This window comes from Pipistrellus kuhlii, unplaced genomic scaffold, assembly GCF_014108245.1.
Source record: "Pipistrellus kuhlii isolate mPipKuh1 unplaced genomic scaffold, mPipKuh1.p scaffold_m20_p_7, whole genome shotgun sequence".
NCBI classification, from domain to species: domain Eukaryota; kingdom Metazoa; phylum Chordata; class Mammalia; order Chiroptera; family Vespertilionidae; genus Pipistrellus; species Pipistrellus kuhlii.
This window is the reverse complement of record NW_023425573.1, coordinates 46,790,000-46,814,823: the sequence shown is the minus strand read 5'-3', so window position 1 is coordinate 46,814,823 and position 24,824 is coordinate 46,790,000. Positions and strand designations below refer to the sequence as shown.

Sequence of the window (24,824 nt, the reverse complement as noted above, 5' to 3'; positions counted from 1 at the left end):
ATAACTTGTCCAAAATAAGTAAGAAATGGAAATGGGATTTCTTTCTGGAACCGTCAAATACCACAATCTGGATTATTACAGCTGTATAAGTCTTGAAGTCTGCTAGTGTAAGTCCTTCAATTTTGTTCTTCTTTTTCAGAGTTGTTTTGGTTATTTTTAAGTCCTTTGCATTTCCATTTGAATTTTAGAATCAGTTTGGGGAGAATCTTACTATTAAGTCTGGTTCAGTTACTTAGGAACACTTTGATCTTTTGGGGTCTTGCTTTAACTTTTAAAATCAGGACCAGGCCTGCATTTAATCTAGGGACAATTATTCCCCGCTGCTGAAGCATACCCAACTTGGTACTCTAATGATACTGAAAACAAGCATTATTTCTGGTCCCTTCCAGCCAGTCACCATTCCCTCTCCTTTCACATGGTTCTTTCTCCAGTCACACACATCGCACTGATCAGCACTGAACTCTAGAGGTCTCTCTGAAGATCTCTGGCATTCTCCCTCTGCATCTCCCTCCTCTCTAATTCTCTGCCCGGTGAATTCTAGCAGCACGGCTTCCCCAGACTCCCACCTCTGTCTCCTCAATTCAGATAGACCTCGGGTTCTCTTCCTGTGCTGAGGCTCGGAAACTTTCTCCAGGCATAAGCTAGGACTGTTGCAGAAGACCAAAGAAAACCAAGGATGCTTCAAAGAAGAGGAGGGACACTGTTTAATACACCAACGGACTCAGGGAACAGCCTTCCAAATCTGAGTGAAGGAACATGCATGGGGCTTTCCTTTATATCTCCCTGTGGTCTTTGTTCCCTCCCCCCCCCCCCCCCCCCCCCCCCCCCCCCGCCCCCCAAACACACACACAAAGGACTGGTCTTTGTTCCGGTCCTTTTCATGGGCCTTGCAAGAATGCCCCCAGGTGTTGGGGGTCTCCAGGCCTATCTGATGGTCTGGCCAGGCACCAGCATTAATAACTCTCCCTCTGAGGCAGTGCACTGTCCACAGCCCCATGGCCTCTGTAACCAGTTCTGCAAGACTAGTATCTGGGGAAGGAGGCAGTGACTTAATTATAGGTTATCAAGAATGCAAGCCTGGCATGTGCCATGACCTCCTGGTTCATAGGTTGACACTCAACCACTGAGCAACAAGGGCCAGACGCCATAAGGTTTTTAAAAGTTAGTCCATATTTGTAGTTGCATATATCTAACATTTTGTAATGTGCAAAATTATTTTGTGATGTAATCATTCACTTTTTAAACCTTAATAATAATATACTGGGTTTCTGAACTTAAGCCACATCAATTTGGAATCATTTGAGTTACTCTGTATATTGTATTTACTTTGCTAGAATACAGTAAATTACATTTTAGAGGCTCATGGAAAACAGAGGTCTTGCTTTTTACCTAGTAGCAAGTGGAATATAGACTCTAGGTTCTGATTTAGCCTTTTTATACTATTGCTTCTTTATAGATGCTAAGAAAAACTCTTCGTTAAATTAATTTCTCAAAAATCAAAGAGAAATAAGAAAATTATTTGAGAAGATTAAATTTTATTGACGTTAAGGATATTCAGGCCACATTATCAAAAATTTTATGGCAATATCAGTAGTGCCTTTTAAATTAAATGACAAATTGGAAGAATTTAACAACATATGGTCGCTTTTTCTTGACATATATCATTAAGAATATATCTTTTTATCAAAATGTAAAATACCATCTGGCAGAAGTAACAATTATCCTATTGGTCTTATACATTAAATTAATTCACTGTACTTTAAAAAGTAAATATTTTCTTATTTTTCCTTTTTCTTGTGTTAGATCTGTATTTATTTATAATACTCAGAAACTGCATAACTCAAAAACTATAATTAGGTATAACAATTAAAACTGATTTTGAATTTTGAACAGAAAACAATGTGTTTCTTAAATTCTTTCCAAGCATGTCTTAAAAATTCAAATGGCAACAGCCCTCTTCTGAGATTCATGATTGTAAAGTTGGGCTATCTGAAGCATTTACTGTTGCAATATTGTATTAGACACATAGTCAGACTTTATATATAGAAGAAATTATATGTATATGCATATAATGCCCTTCAAAAGGGGGAGGAAATTTTTATAAGGTTGATACAGTTGGAGTGGGTATGTTAGTAATGCTACTAGCTAGAGATAGTCGTTCATTGAATGATCCTGTCAGGTTCAGAAGATACCAAATGAATAGAAAAGTTTCTCTGACAACAATATATGTATTACATATTCAATAATGTGAACTTTTGGCAATTTATGATTCTAGGAAATATATCAAACATTTCATAATTGCATACAAAGCCACAATGGGTGTTACCCAATGAATGCTTTAAGCATTAGCATGTAATGTTCAAATCAGATATGTGGTCATTCAAATTCCATAAATTTGAATTTGCCTATTTGTGTGTTTTTTTATCTCAAAAGGGCTGTATGTGGATTTAAAATATTTCTGGCCCTGGCCAGTGTGGTTCAGCTGTGCACCAAAAGGTTGCCATTTCCATTCCTGGTCAGGACATAAGCCTGGCTGTAGGCTCAATCCCCTGTAGAGCATGCAGGAGGCAGCCAAATGGTGTACCACTCTCACATCAATGTTTCTCTCTCTCTCTCTCTCTCTCTCTCTCTCTCTCTCTCTCTCTCTCTCTCTCTCTCTCCCTCCCTCCCTCCCTCCCTCCCTCCCCCTCCCTCCCTGCCTCTCTCTCTCTCTCTCTCTCTCTCTCTCTCTCTCTCCCAAAATCACTTTTAAAAAATCTTTTAAAAAATTTCTTGATCCTGATGAAACCAGTTTGGCTCAATGGATAGAGCATCGGCTTGGGGACTGAAGGGACCCGGGTTCGATTCTGGTCAAGGGCATGTACCTTGGTTGCGGGCATATCCCCAGTAGGGGGTGTGCAAGAGGTAGCTGATCAATGACTCTCTCTCATCGATGTTTCTAGCTCTATATCTCTCTCCCTTCCTCTATGTACAAAATCAATAAAATATATATATTTTTAAAAAATTTCTTGATCCTTTTGAGTATTCTTAGTAAGCAAAAGTACTTGGATAACTATTATTTTAATTTTTAGTACATTCTGTGACCAGGCTATGTTCTTTGTTCTCAAGCTTAAAGTTTAGATGGGGCCCAACTGAGATACCTCATCTAAGAAGTCACCAGTTCAATTCCTGGTGAGGGCACATGTCCTGGTTGTAGGCTCAGGCATGCAGGAGGCAGCCAATTGATGTTTCTCTCTCATTGATGTTTCTATCTGTCTATCCCTCTCCTTTCCCTGGTGTTGCTCAGTGGGTAGAGCATCAGCCTGCTCATCAAAGGGTTGCAGGTTCGATTTCCAATCAAGGGAAAGTACCTTGGTTGCAGGTTCCATTCCTGCCTCAGTCGGGGCACATTCGTGAGACAATCAATCAATGAGTTTTTCTCACATCAGTGTTTCTCTCTATCTCTCTCTCTCCCCTCCTCTCCTGTCCTCTCTCTCCCCCTTCCTCTCTACTCCTCTCCTTTCTCTCTTTTTCTCCCCCTCCCTCCTTACTTTCCACTCTCTCTAAAAATCAATGAAAAAAAAATCATGCATGAGGATTAAAAAATAATAATAACATCAAAAATAAAATAACATTAACTTTAAAAAAAAAGTTTAGATGGGAAGGCAGATAAGTAAAACAGGGATGATAGAATTTGACTGTAGGATGATATTAAATGACCATGCTCCAAAAAGGTAGGTGAAATGTGGGCATAGGAGATGGGAGAGGGACAGTTATTTATTTTTTGTAGGTGAAATTTTGTAGTTGCTAGGTGAAATAATAATTGTGTTTTTAACTTTATAAAAAATGCCAGAACAATTTTCAAAGCTATTATACCATTATTGTTACTGTTTGTATAATATATATTCTTTTCATCCTCTTAAGTTTCAATATATTTGTATCATTGAATCTAAATTGTGTCTCATGTGGACCGCATGTAGTTCAATCTTTTTTTTCTTTTTAATTTACCTATTCTGTCATTGCTGCCTTTTAATTGGAATGTTTAATCTTTACACTTAATGTAATTAAAAATGATAAGGTAGTAGTATTTACATTTGCTATTTTGTAATTTATTTTTTGAACTTGTACATTTTTTCTATTCCTCCATTGTTGCTGCTGTTTGTGTTAAATACATACTTTGTAATGTACCACTTTAATTCCCTGTTATTTATTATACATTTAAAAATATTTTCTTAGTGGTTGCTCTGGGGATTAAAATTATCAAATTATAACAATAGTAGAGGCCTGGTGCACAAAATTTGTGCACTTGACTAGGGAGGGTTGTCCTCAGCCTGGCCTGCAGCCTCTTGCAGTCTGGGAGCCTCTGGGGATGTCTGACTGATGGCTTAAGCCCACTCCCTGGCAGTTGGACATCCTTAGGGCTGCTGCAGAGGTGAGAGAGGCTCCCTCCACCACTACTGCGCTTGCCAGCTATGAGCCTAGCTCAGGGCTTCTGTCTGGGCAGTGCTCCCCCTGTGGGAGTGCACTGATCACCAGGGGGCAGCTCCTGAGTCCAGCACCTGCCTCCTGGTGGTCAGTATGCATCATAGTGACCAGTTGTTCCATCATTCAGTAGATTTGCATATTAGCCTTTTATTATATAGGATAGTTCAGATTAATACTAATTTAACTTTAGTAGTTCAGGAAAACTTTGCTACTATATAGCTTCATTCTCTTTCCTCTCCTTTATGCTGTTATTGTAATACAAATTATATCTTTATACATTAAATGCCCATCAACATAGATTTATAAATATGTTTTATTCAGTTGTTTTCTGGTGTTTTGTTTGTTTGTTTGTTTTTGTGGGGGTTTTTTTGTAAGTAAGTATTATAGTTTTCCATATTTTTATTTTGAAAACTGGATATTTAAAATAATAAAATATGGCAACTCAGGAAATCATATAGGAGAAAAAATTAATTACAAACAAAAACATATTTGTACTGTCTTTTATATTTATTTATGTAGTTCCTTATACAAGTGTCCTTTATTCCTTTGTGTGGATTTGAGTTACTGCCTACTGTCTTTTCATTTTAGCCTGAAGGACACACTTTAGTATTTTTTGGAGGACAAATTTCTTGGTGACTAATTCTTTCTAATTTTGTTTATACATACATTTTGGTAATGTGTTAATTTCTTCTTTTTGAAGGATAGTGTTTGGATATAGAATTTTTCATTGGAAGTCTTTTTCTTCAGTATTTGAATGTCATCTCACTGCTTTCTGCTTCCATAGCTTTGGCTGTAAATCTTACTGACAAATATGTGATAAGTTTCTTCTCTCTTGACACTTTCAAGATTCTCTCCTTGTCTTTGGCTTTCAACAGGCTGATTATAATGGGTCTAAGTGTGGGTTTCTTTGAGTTTATCCCACTTGGAGTTATAAGCTTCTTGGATGTGTAGTTTTTCATTAAATATGGAAATTTTATGACTATACTTTTTCAAATAGTATTTCTGCTTTATTTCACCTCTCCTTCTGAGACTCCCATCGTACATATGTTGGTATGCTTGATTGTGTCTCAGGAGCTTCTGAGGCTCTGTTTATATTATTTCTTTTTTCTTTTCTTTTTTTTCCTACAGGCATACCTTTGGAGTTCTGTTGGTTTTGTTCCAGATCAGCATAATAAAATGAATATCATAATAACTGAGTCACATGAATTCTTTGGTTGGCACCAAACCAAAACTTATGTTTACATTGCTCTGTTGTTTATTAAAAATATGTGAACATAGTTGCAATATCTTATTTAAAGTCTTTATCTAATAAGTCCATTGTAGGAGCTTCCTCAAGGATAGTTCCTACTGATCCTTATTTCTCCTACATACGGACATTATATTCTTGTGTTTTTGTTTTCTGGTGTTGTTTTTGTTTTTGTTTTTGTGGGGTTTTTTTTGTAAGTATCATAGTTTTCCATATTTTTATTTTGAAAACTGGATATTTAAAAAAATGAAATATGGCAACTCAGAAAATCAAATTCTACTGTCTCCCCAGGATTTTTGTTGGTTCTGTTTTGTCTAATAGTTGTTGGTTTAGTGACTTTTCTGAATTCCTTCCTCCAAGTCTGTGTTCTTTGTTGTGAGCACAGAAGTCTTTGCTTAGTTAGCTTAGTGGTCATCTGATGACTGGCCAGAGATCTCCTTAAATATCTTCAACTAATAAGTCTCCCATCTCTGCCAGGGATCTTAGTATGTATGCTGGGGCATGGCTTCCACACTCAGCCAAGGACTTTACAACTTGACCATAGTCATTACTTCTTACTTATATGGAGTGTAAAGCGCAGGCAGAAGTGAAAGCTAATTCCTTCTTTGGTCTTTCCTGAGCAATCAAATGGCCCTAAACTGTATATTTCCTTCTAGATTCCCAGGAATATGCCAAAGTTTTAAAAAGTCCCTACGGACATGTCATTCCCAGCTAAATATCTTAGAATGGATGGAGCAATGGTGCTTCAAAAAAAGTTGGAAGACTTTTAATCTTTTATTGGATGTTATGGGTTAGGGTTAGGGTTAGGGTTTTAGCAAAGAAGGGGTATGACTATATTTGCAGAGAAAAAAATATTTGCCAACCAAGTGGAGAATGAATTGAAGGGGGACAGACTGGAGACAAGGAGATGAAGGAGATAATTTCAGCATTATGGGAAAAGAGTGATGAAGGCCTGAGTTAAGGATGAAGTAGAGAGAATGGAAAAAAAGGGGAGAGGCGGATTGGGAAAGCTATTTTACAGATTAAACTCTTCATGACTTTCAGGGTGATAAATTGGAAAGCCAGTGGGAACAGGTAAATAAGAGGGAAGTGTCTACCTACTCTCAGGTTAAATTAGGAAAACTGGTTAAGGATGGGTTCATTCACCAAAAATGTAAACAGAGCAGGAACAGGTTTGGCAGAAAACATAAAGATGAGGACCCAAATAGAATTAATACTACCTATGCTTAAATAATCTATGTATTTTTTAAGATAGAGACGGAGCATCTTTTGAGAGGGAAATTCTATGTAACTGTACCACTCAAACAGCTTTGAATTCAGATGCTATAATCTCTTCTTCCCTTGCACCCAGGAAATTCATCACCATTCTTGGTTTAGGAATGTTTTAAACATGCTTATTACTTGCAATATATTTGGCAAAGTGAGTGGGACTTGGTAAACAGAGCCTCTACCTACATGTGATATAAATTTTCAATAGTCATTTCTTGGGCGTTTTTGCTTTCTAAAACCTAGCACAGATCAGATAACAGATAAGACATTGTTGTTAATGCATATTACATGGAGACACACGAGTCAATGACTCCTTAAGCCCCCGCCAATTAAATTGAGCCTACAATAGGTGGTTTTAACACTTGGTAAACGTTGATTTTCCTTGAAATCCAATCCTTGCAAAGCGGTAAAGGCTGGGGGGGGTGGGGGGGGGGGGTAGATGGCTCTACACGGAATTAAGCCTCTGGCTGATCCCTCTTCTGTCCACACCCCTCCTTTCTCTCTTTTGCTTCTCAGATGACCAAGTCGTTTTGGAGTAGGACCGCGGTGAGCATAAAGCGAAAAGGGTTCTGATCTCTGTAACCTTGCGACTCCATTTCCCTGCCCGTCCCCTCCGGGACTGTAGCCCAGCATCCCAGACCAGGGGCGCTGCCAGCCCCGCAGGCCGGACCCCGCACTCCCCGCCCCGCCCTCGCAGCCCGGACCGGAGAAGCTCGGCCCCCTACGCGGTCCGCCCGGGGCGGACCTCCGGGGGCGCCACAGGCTCCCGGCTCGTCTCCCATTGGCCTTCGGGGGAGCGCGGAAGCCGAGGCAGAGCCGTGAACCCGGAAGTACTTCGCGGCGGAGGCCTGGGCGACTCTTTTGAATGGAATCGGGCTGATTCATCGCCGGTTCGCGAAGCCAGATCCGGGCCGAGTCTGACGCCCTGCCGCCGCCCCGCCGCCCCGCCGCCTCCGCGTCACCGCAGCGGGAAAACCAGGGTCCAGGCCGCGGACCCCCGCCCGCCCTCAGGTAGGACGGGGAAGGCCGGCCCCCCCTCCGGAGGTCGCGGAGACGGCGCGCTAGGCCGCGGCCGCCCCGCGCTTTCCTGAGTCACGTTGCCCAGCCGAGTCGCCCCTGGAGGCCGGGCCGTGGTGAAGGGCTGCCCGGGTGTGGGGCAGAGTGAGGGCTGGGTGTCTCCTCCTCCTGGTGCTTCTCCCGAATTCGCATCCTGGGAACCTCTCCTTTCTGGGCAGGGAGAACCCGGGTTTAGGGCCGGGAGTTGTCGGTAACATTGGTACTTACTCCTGTTTTGAAAAGCGGACAGAGGAGACAAAGGAGAGAGAAGAAAATTAATTTTCTTAATTGAAGGCATGTTGGCTTGATCACTTGTCCTTCCAGAGCTCTGTGTTAGGTTTTTAGCTCCCTTAAAACAAACAAACAAACAAACAAACAAACAACCCAGAGATTCCCTGGTTTTTCCGTCTTGAAAATCTGCAAAAACCTGTGTGTGGTTATTCCTGCTTTTTAAAATTACTTTTAACTTACTTTCAATGAGTACTTGTTGGGGCATTGATTACGTTTCTTGTTTCTCAGTGAAGTAGAAATCAGCTTCTGTGTGTTAGCTCTTAAGTTTGCTGGGGACGTTACTTCATTTCAGTCAAAAGAGGAAAAATGTAAGCTTTTTGTAAGAATCAGGTTATGAATCTGGCGACCGGATGTAAAAGTTTTGGAATTAAAATGGTACCAAAAGTAGATAAAGGTTTCTTGGAAGAGGCAGGAAAGAGGCTTTTTAAAAAAAAATTTTTTTTTTTTTTAGCATAGAAATATAATTCTAGGGTGAAAATAATATTTTCCCCCCACACTGCTCACAAAAGTGTATTTGTAGGGCTGTTGACTTAAAATGTTTATGGGGAAAGCAACACGACAATCATTGATAATGTTGAAATAACAAAAAGGAGCAGAATACAATTTTAGTGGAGATAATTAACATAATGATGACCTTCGTATAAGCCTACCAACCTTCAAAGTTTAAGTTATTTGGCTCAAACAAATTGTATGGAGGTCTGTGCATTTGAAGAGACTAAGACACAGTCGCTCAGAATTAACTAATTGCAATACGTTTAGTGAAGTGCTATTTAATGAAAAGCCTGAATATTGTCTTAAACTTGTCCCAGAACAAAATTACATCTGGCCAATGGAAGAAAGATTTCACGATCTTTCAATGAAGCCTCACCTGTTGAATTTAGGAGACTTTTTTGCTTTGGGTGTTTAGATAATACCATATTGCTGTTCTCAGGGAAAAGCTGGATTTTTAACTTCACTGACATGGGTTCATTCTCTTTTTTGTACTTGTCATGTAAACTGCGTTTAGTTTCCAAGTTCAGAACTCGTGTGTGCAAATCAGTACCAAGAAGCAATGGTGCTTTTTTTGTTTTTCAATTTCAGTAGAAAGCAATGTCCATTTCATAAATCAGTGTCCACCTGTGGAAGCCTCGCTTGTCAAATACCCTGTTTCTTGCACTTATTTGACATTCATATTCTGTTTTGTGACACTTTTCATGTTCCCACTTGTAAAATGAGAATTAGATTCAATAATATTTTCCAGCCCTAAAATGATAATATAGTAAAAACAACAAAAGTTATTAAATACCTATAATGTTCCAGGTACTCTATTAGATGCTTTGTATTTATTCTTGCAACAGATTTGCAAGGTAGTTGGTCCCATTTGGTTTATATTAAAGTTTAGAACAGGGGAGGGAACCTTTATTCTGTCAAGGCCATTTAGATATTTATAATATCATTCTCAGGCCGTACAAAATTATCAACTTAAAAATTAGCCTGCTCTATTTGGTCAAACATTTAATTAACTCAGCTCTAATGCCTTGGCAGGACCAGACCAAATTATTTCAAAGGCCTTATACTGTCCCTGGGCCCAAATGTTTCCCACCTCTGGTCTAGAAGAAGGCACTGTATCTTATTCCAGATCCTGTAAGGAGTAGGTATTGAAACCGGGATTCAAATCTAGGTTTGATTGGCTGCAGAGCCTTTCAAGCTCTCTCTACTATGCTGTCCTTTCACTTTATGTATTTTTTTATGGGTTTATATCATGCCTTCCCAGATAGTTTGTAAATTTTTTTCAGTACAAGTCACTAAGTTTGTTACTGGCTCTATTTTTGTATTACCTTATAAACATGGTAGTACTTAATAACTGTTTTACTTGAATGCCGTAATTAGGAGACACCACAAGAGATATTTATGGTAATTCTAGCCACACTGTTCTGAAGGGGGAGAATCTGCTTTCAAAATCCTGTTTATGTAATTAAGTTTAATGTTGACTCTTTGTAGTTCTTCCACTGAAGAAAGCCCTTAAGAATGTGAAAGAAGTTCCTAATTACTTTCCACAAATCAGAGTGGAGGAATTAGAAATACAGTGAGATCACAAATGTGGAGTGGTTTTAAAAGCATTTAGCATCAGTGTGCGAAATAATAGTATTTAACTTCATGGGTTGGTGAGTAAAAAAGGAAAATGAGAAACTTAATAGTAAAACCAAACAGCTAAGGGCTTCGTGATTTTGTTTGAATTTTATGAATTAACTAGAGGCCCAGTGCATGAAATCTGTGCACTCGGGGCGGTGGGGGGCCGGAATCCCTCAGCCTGGCCATTGCCCTCTCACAGTCTGGGAGCCATCAGTCAGACATCCTTAGCGCTGCCATGGAGGCAGGAGAGGCTCCAGTCACCACCTCTGCATTCTCCAGCCATGAGCCCGGCTTCTGGCTGAGCAGTGCTCCCCCTATGGGAGTGCACTGACCACAGGGGACAGCTCCTGCATTGAGTGTCTGTCTCTAGTGGTCTGCGCATGTCATAGTGACCAATCATTCTGCTGTTTGGTCAATTTGCATATTAGCCTTTTATTATGTAGGATTGGGATACTAGAGGCTCTTGTGAAAAGATTGAAAAGTAAACAAAAAGAAAAAAAAAATCACATTTTGCCCGACTGGCTTGGTTGAGCATCCATCTATGAACCAGGAGGTCACATTTTGATTCTGGTCAAGGCACATGCCTAGGTTGTGGGAATCGATCCGCAGTAGGGGGAATCATTGATGTTTTCTATCGCTCTTCCTCTCCTCTGAAATGAATCAAAATGTATTTTTAAAAAATGATCACATGCTTAATCAAGATTAAGATAGTTTTGGAACATCTGTTTTTTTAAGTCCATTCATGGTGCCATAAACTTCCTATAAATATTTGGGAATGATGTATTTTAATAACATCATGAACATTATCTAACTATATCAGGTTCTAATCAGATATTAACTCAGGAGATGAAAAATGGAAAATTAACCTTTTGAAAATAACGATGCTTTGTACTGTTTTTACTAATTAGAATACATTACTAAGTGTGTGGCATAATACATGTAGCTAAACACTTTATTAATATTATCTGACCATATTTTAAGTAAATTTAATCGTATTATGAATGAGCTCTTGAGTCCTCTATCTTTTAATAGGTGTAAAAACTTAGTTTAAAACCATAGACCTTTTATGTTGCTTTTATTTTTAAGAATTGGAAGAATTCTCTTTTATAGTGTAACACTTGAATTTTATGTTTTATGTAGCACTTCAATTTTATGAATCCCTTCGCTAAAGTCTTCAAAATGCAGATTCCCTTCTCTCCATTGTGATTCATTTAGTATTGTGAAATATCCAGTAATTTTGTTTGTTTTTAAGTATATTTTAAATTATTTCAGAGAGGAAAGGAGAGACAGAAATATCAATGATGAGAAAGGACCATTGATTGGCTGCTTCTTGCACACCCCCTACTGAGGATATAGCTTGCAATTCGGGCATGTGCCATTACCAGGAATCATAGGTTGATGCTCAACCACTGAGTCATGATGGCCAGGCTACCCAGTATTTTAAAGATCCCTATGTGGCACACTATGTGGGAAGTAGAATCTGTGTTGGATGAACTGTAGCTATGCTCATAGGATAATAGTGCTGATGACAGCAGTTAGCATTTAAGGTTTACTTACTATTGCCAAACATGTTAAATGTTATATCCATTGTCTTCTTTAATCTTCAAACAACTCTGTGAGATGGATGCTATCATTATCTCCATTTTGCAGATGAGGAAACTGAGACTGAGAGAGGTTACTGACCCAAGGACACAGAGCTAATAAGTGTTAGACCTGGTACTTGGACTACAGAGTTATAGCCTTTAACCCTCATACACCAATTTACCATCTGGGTCCAGTGTACCTTCTAACATTTTTTACACCTTTAAGTCATGAATAAGGTACATAAGTAAAAATAAAGAGACAGTAAAAACAAAAAAACACAACTATTTTATAAATGTTAAGTTTAAACATAGGAAATACAAATTTTTATTCCACATTTCTTGATTTTGAAGGCATATGTATCTAAAATGGACAACATCTTTTGAATGTAATTAACTGCTCTTCATCCACCTGGTCTATATCTTGTAACGATCAGCTCCACATTTTAAATACCTCTCTAAATGGGCTCTAGCTTATGATTTCTTCATTTCTTTTTGCAGTAGTTGGTATGTGTGTTAAATATACATAACCTGAAGTTTACCATTTTAACCGTGTTTAGGTGTATAGTTCCATGGCATTAAGTACATTCACTTTGTTGTGCAATCATCACTACCATCTATCTCCAAAAAATTTTATCTTCCCCATTGCAATACTTTTGAAAACAAACATTGAAAGTCTTAATTTGGTGGAAGAGAGAATGGTCATCATCTTTGCTTGCAAAACATTTTTATTTTCAGATATGTAAACACCAATTAGAGTTAGTCCAATCATTTATTTCCATTGGTACATTATCTATTTCCTTTCAATCACCTTTGTGTTACACATCAGCATTTGTTCACATATGAACTGTATCAACATCATAAAAGGTAAAAGAGCTCAGGAGGTCACAGTTTGGTTCCTGATCAGAGCACATGCCTGGATTGCAGGCTCAATCCCCAATACGGGTGATGTAGGAGGGCTGATCAGTGATCCCATCATTGATGTTTCTAACTTCTCTTTCTCTCTGAAATCAGTACAAAATATATTTTTAAAAAGTTAAAAGAATATATATTTTATTAGCTAAACAGGTTCTTATAAAATGGTATGTGATAAAGTTCTTTTAAAAAAATATATTGATTTTTTTTTTTTTTACAGAGAGGAAGGGAGAGGGATAGAGAGTTAGAAACATCAATGAGAGATAAATATTGATCAGCTGCCTCCTGCACACCCCCTACTGGGGATATTCCCGCAACCAAGGTACATGCCCTTGACTGGAATCAAACCTGGGACCCTTGAGTCTGCACTGGGACCCTCTGTCCACTGAGCCAAACCAGATTTGGCTGATAACTCACAAGCTTATACCATCAGTATTATTGTCTTACTAGAGGCCCAGTGCATAAAAATTCATGCACTGGAGGGGGAGGGGATCCCTCAGCCAGGCCTGCCCCCTCTCACAGTCCAGGAGTCCTCAGGGGTGGGAAGCGACCTGATGATCAGGTGAAGGCGACGCCCCCATCACACCTCTGCTGCTGCCACTGCCGGCAGCGCAAGCCTCGGCTGGCCCTGGTTACCTGAGCCTTAGGTGGCTCTGAGCAGCTGGGCAGCCACTATCTGAGGCTTGCCTGCACCTCCAGCCGCACTGTCAACAATTTTAAAATATAATAAAAATAAATTGGGGAAAAAAGTTGCAGTGGGCCTGAGGTAAGGCCCTGGAATATGCATTTTGAAAAAAAAGAAGGAACTCTTACCTTTTTCAACACTGTGGATGGACTTGGAGATTATAATGCTAAGTGAAATAAGCTAGTCAGAGAAAGACAATTACAATATAATCTCACTTATGTGTGGAATCTAATGAACAAAATAAAACCAGAGGCATGGATACATGAAATAGACCGACAGCTTTCAGAGGGGAGGGGAATTGGGGGACGGGGGGGAAAAAAGGTGAAGAGATTAGCCAAAGAGCATATATGTATAATCCATGGACACAGACAACTATGTGATGATGGCCAGAGGAAAGGGGGAAAGGGGAATAGGTGAAGGTGGGCAAGGGTTGGGGATGAATGGGGACATCTGTAATAATGTCAACAATAAAGTTATAAAAAAATATAATTAAAAAAAAACCTTAGAAATAAAATTTTGGTATAGAATTAATCATTATGCTCTCTAGCTGCCCAGAATGATATTACGTAATTAAAAATTTAATTTCTATTTCATTTTTGTAATTTTGCTTCTCATAAAGCGCTTATATTTTCCTTTTTAGTTCTCGAAATTATATAATTTTATTTACTTTTTTTTTTTAGGAGAGAGGGAAAAAAAAGACTTCAAAAAAAAGTCATAATTGCCAGTATTAGCAATAGCTTGACTTAAGAAGAAACTTGTCAAAGTCAACAAATTGAAGCTTAACACCACAGGAGTTGTAGTTACTGACCAGGTGAGAATTAAGGATGGATTTTACTTCTACATATTCTTTTAGGAAATGACATAAGAATGTTTTGAAAATATATCATTTTTAACACATATCAAACTATAAATCAGATAATCAGATTTAAGGGTTCATGAAAGCATTTTTGTTTTAGTTTGTTTTCTATAAACTTAAAAATAGTGGTGTGATTTAAACGTTTATCAATATTTTTCATTTCCAAATGTTGGTATATTTTTAGATCTGATTATCTTATCTTAAATGTTTTAGTTTGTTAACTATTATTTCCTGTTTGCTGAGACATCTAATTTTGCTCAAAACACAAATTTGACCTGCCAGATTTTCTTTCCCTCTGCTCCTCACATTGCTCATGTATATGCACAGCATCTGGAGTCTGTGTAAAGCCATCAGAAACAACATGGGGAATAGATAAACTGAACACAGCTGGGAATCAACTTTGGCCTGGAATATCTAGAGTATATTCTATGTTGTTAGTTGTTTTTTGTTTTTTGTTTTTTAAATCCTCACTCAAGGATATGTTTGAGAGAGGAAAAGGGGCGGTGGAGAGAAAGAGATAAATATCCACGTGACAGAAACATTGCCTCCTGGGGATCAAGCCCAAAACCTACATGTGACCTGACCGGGAATCAAACCCATAACCTCTGGGTCTATGGGATAGCACTCCAATCAACTGAGCCATCCAGCCCAGGCGTGTTGCTACTTTTTTCCCCCCATTTACATTTAAGTTTGTAAGCTTGAAATTGTCAAAAAAAAAAAAAAAGTCCTTTGATAATATATTTTAGAGAAATGTCTTTTATTTTTTATATTTGAGTGTCAGATTTGAGTTTAAAATTTTTAATGAGAATTTGATGGAGATTTTATTTGTAAATGTTGCCATTAGGAGTATGAGTTAAGGTTGTGAAACAGAAATTTGTCTGGGCTATTAAGTTTTCATACATACCTTTTCATTTCTTTAAAGGAGTTTTTTATTTGTTGTGAATCTCTCAAACTTGTGCAGTGAAAGCTGGATACTAAAATATATGATTTAATTTCTATAGAATTAAAAAATAGCAGAACTAGTTTATGCTTTTAGAAGTTGGAATTCTACTTTGTGGGGTGGTAGAGACTGGGAAGGGGGCAAGAGAAGTGTTCTTAGGTGCTGATAATGACCTATTCCTTCATCTAGGTCAGGAGTGGGGAACCTTTTTTCTGCCAACAGCCATTTGGAAATTTATAACATCATTCGAAGACCATACAAAATTTTCAACTTAAAAATTAGCCTGCTAAACATTTAATTAACTTATCCCTAATGCCTTGACAGGGCCAGACCAAATGATTTCTCAGACCTTATATGGCCAGATGTTCCCTATCCCTGATTATGGGAGTGTGGTTACTTTGTGAAAATTCCGATTTACTCATTTGTGTGTTCTTCTATATGTGGACTTGAGTAAGTTTGCATTGTTCTATATATGGACTTGAGTAAAGTTTGCCGTGCTTATATTATTAAATACTAGAGGCCCAGTGCACAAAATTGGTGCACAGGTAGGTCCTTAGGCCTGGTTAGTGATTAGGGCCAATTGGGGCCTTCTAGCTACGTCCTCCCTTCCCTGGCTGTGTGCTACTGGGGCCTTCCTTCTTTCCGCACCATCCCCCAGTGGTCAGCACACATCATGGCAAGTGATAGAACGCCTGGTCTCCCAGTAGAACTCCCATGGGGACACTTTGCATATTAGCCTTTTATATAGAGAAAGTCTTATGATTACATTATGATTCAACAAACTTGATTAAGCAACAAAGTAATGATAGTTAAGTACAATATTTTATTTTTAATATGTTTTTATTGATTTTAGAGAGAGAAGAAGGGAGAGGGAGAGAGAGAAACATGGATTGACTGCCTCCTGCAGGCCCTCTACTGGGGATCAAGCCCCAAACCTGGGCATTGCCCCGACCTGGAATCAACCAACAACCTCTCAGTTTATGGAACCAATTGAGCCACAGGGCCATAAGTATATTACTGCATTTCAACTTGTATAGCACTTTTAACTAGTAAAATTATAGGGACAAAGGACTAAATAAATCTTTTAGCATTTAACTTATATTTGTATTAATACCGTTTTCTAAAGCAAAGAAGAAGAGAAATTGTAAGGCATATTTGCAAGTAGAAAAAAATGGTTTATTCTCATCTTTAAATATTTAATGGTACTGGATAGGAATTTGTATAACTTGATTACTCCTTTTTGTGTATTTGAGGCCTTGCTTTTTTTTTCCTTTCAGTTTTTGTGTGTGAAATTTCTAGGCATATCAGAATGTCTTCTGTAGTTATTCCAGACATTAAAAAAAAATCAGATTGATATTTCAAAGTTAATCCTCTCTATATTGATTAACTCTAAGATTATAATTGAGAACAGCAGTTGAATATCCTTAGCAAAAAAGGACATATCTCCACAATATCTGAAATAACACAAAACATCTGTGTAGGCTGTAAAACACTATCTTACTGCATTTAATGTTTATTTTTAATATTCTTTTTAGTATAATGAGTTCATTTTTCAAAAGCTTTTGATGCTAATTCAGAGATCCATAATCTGCTCACAATGTCTTTCACATGTAGTTTTGATGATAACTGACAAGCTGTAAATTAATTAGCACAGAACTTACTAATGAGGATGTTAAAATTTAATTTTAAAAGTGGGGATTTTTATTTGTACACTCTGGACAAATGGGAGGACATTCAGTCATACATATAAGCATTTCAGGCACTTTTTCCTTATTCAGGTACTTTTATTAGATAATAAAAAATATAATTAACTTAATGATAGCAAAGTTTTGAAATTATTCTAGGATTGCTTGTCTTTAAAACTGGGGATAACCCAAAACCAAAGCAGTAAAATAAGGTCTGTTAATTAGCATGGAAGACAGCTTCTTGAATTAATATGTGGTGTTAATTAACAGGAAGTCTGATGTTGTGTTGTAATTACCACCAATATTTTTGACATACTGAGTGACTGAAGGTGAATTATATAGATAGCAATTGAGTAAACACTTTTGTGCTTAGAAACGTTTTCCTTTGTTTCTGTTTTCTAGAAATATGGACAGACTTCTTAGACTTGGAGGAGGTATGCCTGGACTGGGCCAGGTTAGTACACAGACTCTCAGTATTTCTTTGTGTGTAAACTGCAAGTTTTTTCTAGTTATCCAGAGAAAGAAATCACTCCCAAGAAAATCACCTCATAGGTAACATTATGGTAAGAAGCTTACCTTACCTGGTTGCTGTATTTCAACACTAAGTGACATGTGGAGTACATTTTCTATTATTTTAATTTATTTTTGCCTAGTAATAAGAATGTTCTCTGTTTGCTTTGATTTAATATTTGGGGATATGTAAGATTATCAAACTTGCCTTTTAGTAAAAAAGGGACTCAAAATACCTAGTTAGGGGGTTTACAATGTAACACGTGAAAAAGTAAACATGGCCTACTCTTGGTAAGATCCAGAAAACTGATCTCTAGAACATTGGTATTTATAATTTTAAGACTGATAAATTCTTGTTAGTAATTATGATATATGGATGAATTGGTAAGTAATACCTTACTTTACTTTAAATCTGGTACAGATTTTTTTTTTACATTCTTATTGAAATTAAGTGCATTTTTGGTTATTTTAATTATTATTTGTCTTGTTCCATGCTGATGGACAAATGACCTCTTCATAGATTTCTGTTTCAGGGTATTCTATCTACTTTCAGTTAAAGAAGAAATTTCTACCTCTTGAATTCTACACTAATTATCTTTTCAGTCCTCTGTTAGCAAGAGGGATGACTATGTGTTGTCCCTTCCTTTTAAGTAATGGATTGTTTTATTTTGGTGGAATATTTTTATAATCCACCGTTAGTATCTCTTTACCTCATTTCTATATCATTATTGATGACTGTCTTCCTTCATACAAAGTAATTATTTTGTGTAAGAAATACTTGTGCTTGAAATTTCATGAAATTTTCAGTGTTTTAGAGGCAATTTTTCAACAATGATTTGATTAGATCTATCATGGTTTATGACATTTTTAGACAGTTGAAATCATTTTGTGATTCTATATTGCATCCTTGCATAGCCTTTGGTTATTTTTTTATAGTTTTGTTAGTTTTAAACATTCTCATGTTTCTCTACTATCAGCCTGGTTCTCCAATTTTGTAAGACAAAATCCATTTTTTTAACAGGCCTAAGCATCTCTGAAGTTGACTCTCCAAAGCTGCTTCTGTACTTTTTTAAACATTCTAGATAGCTTCTAGAATTTCCCTAAATTTTTCTGCTATTAACAATAACAATGTTGAGACATACACAATTGTCAGAAATGAGCGAGGTGGTGTATAAGTACTACAAATTCACCTGCAAATTATAGGTAAGAATGTTGCCTTAGTAGAATTCTTAAGGGAAGTTGTATCAAATTTAAATATCAAAGTGACTTTCCTTGAACATTAAATGCAATAGATTATGTATCTTGTGCTGGGAAATTGTTGGATGTGAAATAATGGTTTTACTGACCACAAATTGAGCTACAATCATATGTCAGTGACCACCAAACTTTTGCATTAAGTGGAAAACTGTGTTGTTCAATAACCTCTCTTTGCTTTGTGATCATTTAATCAGTCCTTGGGTCCTCAATTTTTTCTTATTTGAACTTAAAAATACATTACTTAAGAATCTGTCATTTCATGTATGCTTTTCATCTGGCCAATTAGATGACAAACTATCAAGGAAATAATTTGGGGGGGTTCTTCTGTTAATTTCTTTTATCAAAAACTTTTCCTGAAAATTTCATTTTACTCTTATTCTAGATCAAGCATGTCAAACTTGTGACTTCTGAGCGCATGCCTCATTTATTTGGCCCATATTAGCCTTTGAGTTTGACATGCTTGTTCTAGACTAATTTGTCATATACTTACTATGTTACTTCTATAATGTGAAATGTTAAGTGCATTATCTTTTAATAAATAGGAATGAAACATTAAATGTATTGTGTGTTTTTTAATAAGAAGTCAAAGATCTTTAGATTGATAATAGCCACTCTTGCCATTTGCTAATGCATAGCAGCCAATAAAAACAGAAAAGGAGACATAAGTTGTTTTATCCTCCAAAAATCAGTAGAGAATGTTACTATCTTACCATTTAATTGAAAAGGTAGGATTTCCTCATAATAGTTTTCCACAAAACTTGCTGATAAGTTTGCAGATGGCCCCTTTAAAACATGGGAATGAGCAGATTAGGGTTCTTCATCTATTCTAGAATTCTTACCTATCTCTGAATAGAAGTATCCTTTCTCTTTTTCCGTGTGTGGTCCTTCAGCTTATTCTCTGATCCTATACTTTCTTGAAACCTTGCTCCATTGACCACCCCCCCTTCTCTGCCTACAAAGATATTTAACTCTCCTGTATTCTATAAACAAAACTTTCCAATCCCCTGGCAATGGGCAAGTGATTCCTGATTGGTGGTGTTGCTCTTATATTAATCAGGGGCAAAGCCAGATGTACAGTCAGTCCTTAGTTCATCCTAGCTGTTGCCTGTGTCGGTGGCCAGAGCTGTTTCATGCTTGAGGCACATTAAAAACAAAAACAAAATACAAAACTTCACTGCATCCTGCCATTAAACCTTTTCTTCCATTTATTTCTAGAATTTCTGAGATAATAGCTTATACGCACATATTTTACTTCCTTACCTCCATTGACTCTTCCTGAGATTATATTCTGACCTCCTCCAGTACTGTACTGTAATTGTTTAAATTGCCAAGTCTATTTGCCTACTTTTAGTTCTCTTTTAACTAGACTTCAATATTCCACACTGTTCAAAATATCTTTCTTTTTTGTTTTTGTTTTTATTGATTTTTAAAGAGCGAGGAAAGGAGAAGGATAGAGAGATAGAAACATCAATGATGAGAGAAAATCAATGACTGGCTGTGCCCTGACTGGGAATCAAACCGTGACCTCTTGGGTCCTAGGTCGACGCTCAACTGCTGAGCCAAACCAGCCAGTGTCTTTCTTAAAACTCTCTTTCTTAAAACTCTCTTCATTTGCTTTATTATGGTACTTTTTTACTAGTTCTTCATTATGATGCTTTCAGAGAAGGCTTTCTGAAAATGGTCAGGTATAAGCTACACTTGGAAGGATTTTTTCAGGTGACAATTAATTTAAAAAAGTAACTTCCTCAATTGGATATGATCTATTTTATTATAACTCACAAATCCATACAGTATTTGGGTTTGTGTATATAATAACCATATTTTTGATTTCCTATTATGGGTCTTGGATGAGACATAGTCTTTCAGTTATTTGTCTTTTAGGATTTGATCTAGTGTTTTATAAGGAAGGATTAATTTAGCATAGCAATGGGAAATGGCTGGAATAAATAAAGAAATAACATTTTTATGTATAAGGACTCTTAATATCACATTACAATTTCCTCTAATCATAAATTCAATGGAGTTCCAATAAAAATGCCAACTAGAATTTTCTTGGAATTATAAAACTAATTCTAAAATTCATATAGGATAAAACAATCCAAGAATAGTAAAGAAATTCTTAGAAATGAAAATGAAACTTGCTTTACCAAATATCAAAAGAGATGTTAATTCTTTATGACTCAAGGAGTGTTATATTGATATAGTGATAACTAAGTAGATCAGTATAATTAGATTGAAAGCCCAGAAATAGGTGTATGCATGTAGGGGAAATTAATTTGTGTTAGAAATGGTATTAAAAATTAGTGGGAAAGGAGAGGCCTGTTCATTAAATGATGCTGGAGCAAGGGGCTTTCTATATGGGGGGAAGGGGGAGTAAAGTAATAATTAGATTCTTACCTTATTCTGTATACAGGAATGTATACCAAATGAATATGTAACTGAAAATCAAACTTTATAATTTTGAAAGACATACCCATTAGGATAGTTATTATCAACAAATAATCCAAAAACAATGGTTGGTGAGGATAGAATCTGTGTGTATTTCCTGGTAGGAATGTAAACTTGTGTGACCTCTGTAGAAAATATAGAATTACCATATGATCCAGCAATTCCATTACTGAATCTATGCCCCAGGGAATTGAAAACAGGGACTCTATTAGATGTGTGTACATCAGTGTTCATAGTAGCATTATTCACAGTAGCCAAAAGGTGGAAACAGCTTGTATCTGTTGATAGATGAATGAATAAAAAAAATGTGCTATATACATACTATAAAATATTATTCATTCTTTAAAAGGAAGGAAATACTGACATATGGTACAACGTGGATGAACCTCGAAGACATACTAAGTGGAATAAGCTCATTACAAAAGTCCAAGATATTGTATGATTACACTTATATGAGTTACTAGAGTAGTCATATTTGTAGAGACAGAACGTAGAATGGTGGTTGCCAGGGGATGGAGCTCATAGTGTCGTAAGAGTCAGTGTTTAATAGGTACAGAGTTTAAATTTGAGAAATGAAAAGTTTCTAGAGCTGGATAGTGGTTCTGGTTGCATGACAATTGTGGATGTACTTAATGCCACTGAACTGTACATAAAAATGGTAACTCTTACGTATAGTCTACCACAATAAAATTAAATTACCATATCCTTAAAATGAGATTAATAATATAACCGTAGCTGTTTTTATGAGGACAACATAAACTCAGAGTGAGTGATTATGTCAAAGACACAGAATAGATAGACCACCCCCCCTAAAATTTTTGGAAGAAAATTTAATGTGATATTCAACCTCACATCAGGGAAATGAAAATTAAAACAATGATTTTTAAAACATAAAAGTCTGTTGTATTAAGTGTTAATGAAGACTTGGGGAAGCAAAAATTTTCATGTAAGCTTTTTACCTGAGACTGAGTTGGTGTGGGGCAGTGGTCGGCAAACTCATTAGTCAACAGAGCCAAATATCAACAGTACAATGATTGAAATTTCTTTTGAGAGCCGAAAACCGACTTCTGTGCATGGGCCAAGAAGATTCAATCTCACTTTACGGGTGCACCCGCAAGTGGTATTTTGTGGAAGAGCCACACTCAAGGGGCCAAACAGCCGCCTGTGGCTCTTGAGCTGCGGTTTGCCGACCACTGGTGTGGGGTGTGAGAGTTGGTTAAAAATTATATCTCACTGCCTAGAACGTTACCTGGCAAATAGAAGGTCATAAATATATGTTGTCCTAGCTGGTTTCTCAGTGGTTAAGAGTGTGGCCTGAGGACTATAGAGTCAGGTTCAATTCCAGTGAAGGGCACATACCTCCGTTGCAGGTTCTATCCCTGGCTCAGGTTCGGGCTCATGCAGGAGGCAACCAATCTATGTGTCTCTCTCACATCAATGTTTCTCTCTGTCTCTACTCCTCCCTTCCTCTCTTTCTCAAAAAAAAAGAAAGAAAGAAAGAAAAAAAAATGTTCTCAGGTGAGAATTTATGTGTGTGTGTGTGTGTGTGTGTGTGTGTGTGTGTGTGTTTGTGTGTATTTTAAATGAACATACTATACGTGGAGTATAAATGGTTCAAGTTACTTTGGAAAGCAATTTGTCAGTCTCTAGTAAACTTGAAAATGCCCTAATTTCTGTGGGTCAGCAATTCCATTTATTCACTTTAGAGAAACTTTGACACGTGTAGAGACATCTTTAAAGATATTCATTATGATATTGTTATTGCAAAAGTGTAAAATACTTAAATATCTGTCTGTGGCAAAATGTGTTATGATGAAATATGCAAGAGTTAAAATTAACTAGATTGCATATGTCAATAAGTATAATAGATGTTATAAACATACTAAAGGCCTGGTGCATGAAATTTGTGCACGGGTAGGGTCCCTAGGCCAGGCCTGCGATGCGGGCCGATCAGGGCCTTCTGACTAATGGCTGGGGCATTCCTTTTCCAGCTGCCAGCCAGGGCCTTCCTTCGTTCCAGGCCATCCCCTGGTGTGAGAGCATGTCATAGCAAGCGGTCGAACTCCTGGTCAAACTCTTAAGGGAACGATTTGCATGTTGGCCTTTTATTACATAGAATTAAGATAAAAATTGAGGTTTTGGAGCTATATAAACAATATGAAAGCAGTAACGACACGTTAAGCGCCAAGCCTGTTTTGTCTTCATTCCCATTTAGCCAACGATATCTGATTTCACCCATATGCTGGCAGCCAGAGACTGATGTGGTACGGACGGAAAGTTTAAATCAGATATAATAAAGGGCCTTAAAATACATAGTTGACATACTGAGGGTCCCCATTTTAGTGGGGACCCTCACCCAGGCTGGCCCATGGCCTCATGCCTCATCCCCAAAATCATGCAGGGCCTTGTAGAAGTTCTCTTCTGAGTGAGTTGAGTCATTAGAGATCTTTAAGCCAAGGAGTTATGCTTATCAGACTTACATTTTTAAAGAACCTGGATACTCTGGATACTATTATACCAGTGTTTTTCAACCTTTTTTGGGCAAAGGCACACTTGTTTCATGAAAAAAATCACGAGGCACACCACCATTAGAAAATGTTAAAAAATTTAACTCTGTGCCTATATTGACTATATATAAAGTAATTCTCTTGAATAGGAATCAAATAAACACAAAGAAAGTATTTTATAATTACTTTATTATGAAATATTAAGTAAACAAAATAGTGAAAAGTTATAAAATTCTTGTCTTGTCTGCACCTACGGCACACCAGGCAACATGTGCCGCGGAACAGCGGTTGAAAAACGCTGTATTATACATAGGAAGACAAGAATGGAAAAAGAGATAACACCTTTTGTAAATGTATATAACTCTTGAATGAAAAGATTATGACGTTTATAGCAGCACTGTGCAGTAAAAGTTTCTATAAGTATGGAAATGTTCTGTATCTGCACTAATATTGTAGGCCAAGCATGTCAAACTCATGGCCCACAGGCTGCATATCTCGTTTATTTGGCCCCTCTTAGCCTTTGAGCTTGACATGTTTGCTGTAGTCACTATCCACATGTGGCTATTAAGCCCTTGAAATGTGACTAGAGCCACCTGGCTGGTGTTGCTCAGTGGTTGAATATTGACTTATGAATCTGGAGTTCACAGTTTGTTTCCAAGTCAGGGCACATGCCCAGGTTGTGGGCTCAACCCCCAGTAGGGGACGTGTTCAAAAGGCAGCCAATCAGTGATTCTCATTGATGTTTCCATCTCTCCCTCTCCCTTCCTTTATGAAATCAATACAGTAAAATAAAAGAGAAACATGCAAATTGACCATCACTCCACTACACTCAGCAGCCAATCAGGAGTGAGTATGCAAATTAACCCAACAAAGATGGTGGTGGCCATGGAGCTGGAGTGAGCAGGAGGCTTGGGTTGCCCCTGGTGAAAGAGGAAGCCAAGCTTCCTGCCCACCTTGGCTGGCCCTGGCCTCCACTCAGGGGTACAAAGTTTCAATTATAGAA

The 24,824-nt window shown here is 37.5% G+C and overlaps 1 protein-coding gene and 1 pseudogene across 2 annotated transcripts in view; both read left to right on the top strand.

Moving 5' to 3' along the window:
- Window positions 1-7,794: 7,794 nt before the first annotated feature.
- The window catches only part of PSMD14 (proteasome 26S subunit, non-ATPase 14), a 79,040-nt gene continuing 62,010 nt past the window's right edge, over window positions 7,795-24,824 (top strand). Inside the window, exons 1-3 of one of the 2 annotated variants that reach the window (XM_036420880.2) lie at window positions 7,797-7,990; window positions 14,299-14,429; window positions 17,502-17,553. In XM_036420880.2, coding sequence (XP_036276773.1) covers window positions 17,506-17,553 — 48 coding nt within the window. In that variant the 5' untranslated portion in view covers window positions 7,797-7,990; window positions 14,299-14,429; window positions 17,502-17,505. Of the gene's footprint in view, window positions 7,991-14,298; window positions 14,430-17,501; window positions 17,554-24,824 lie in introns of both variants that reach the window. The other variant, XM_036420881.2, reaches the window with a different exon arrangement.
- LOC118710043 lies at window positions 19,866-20,013 on the top strand (annotated as a pseudogene).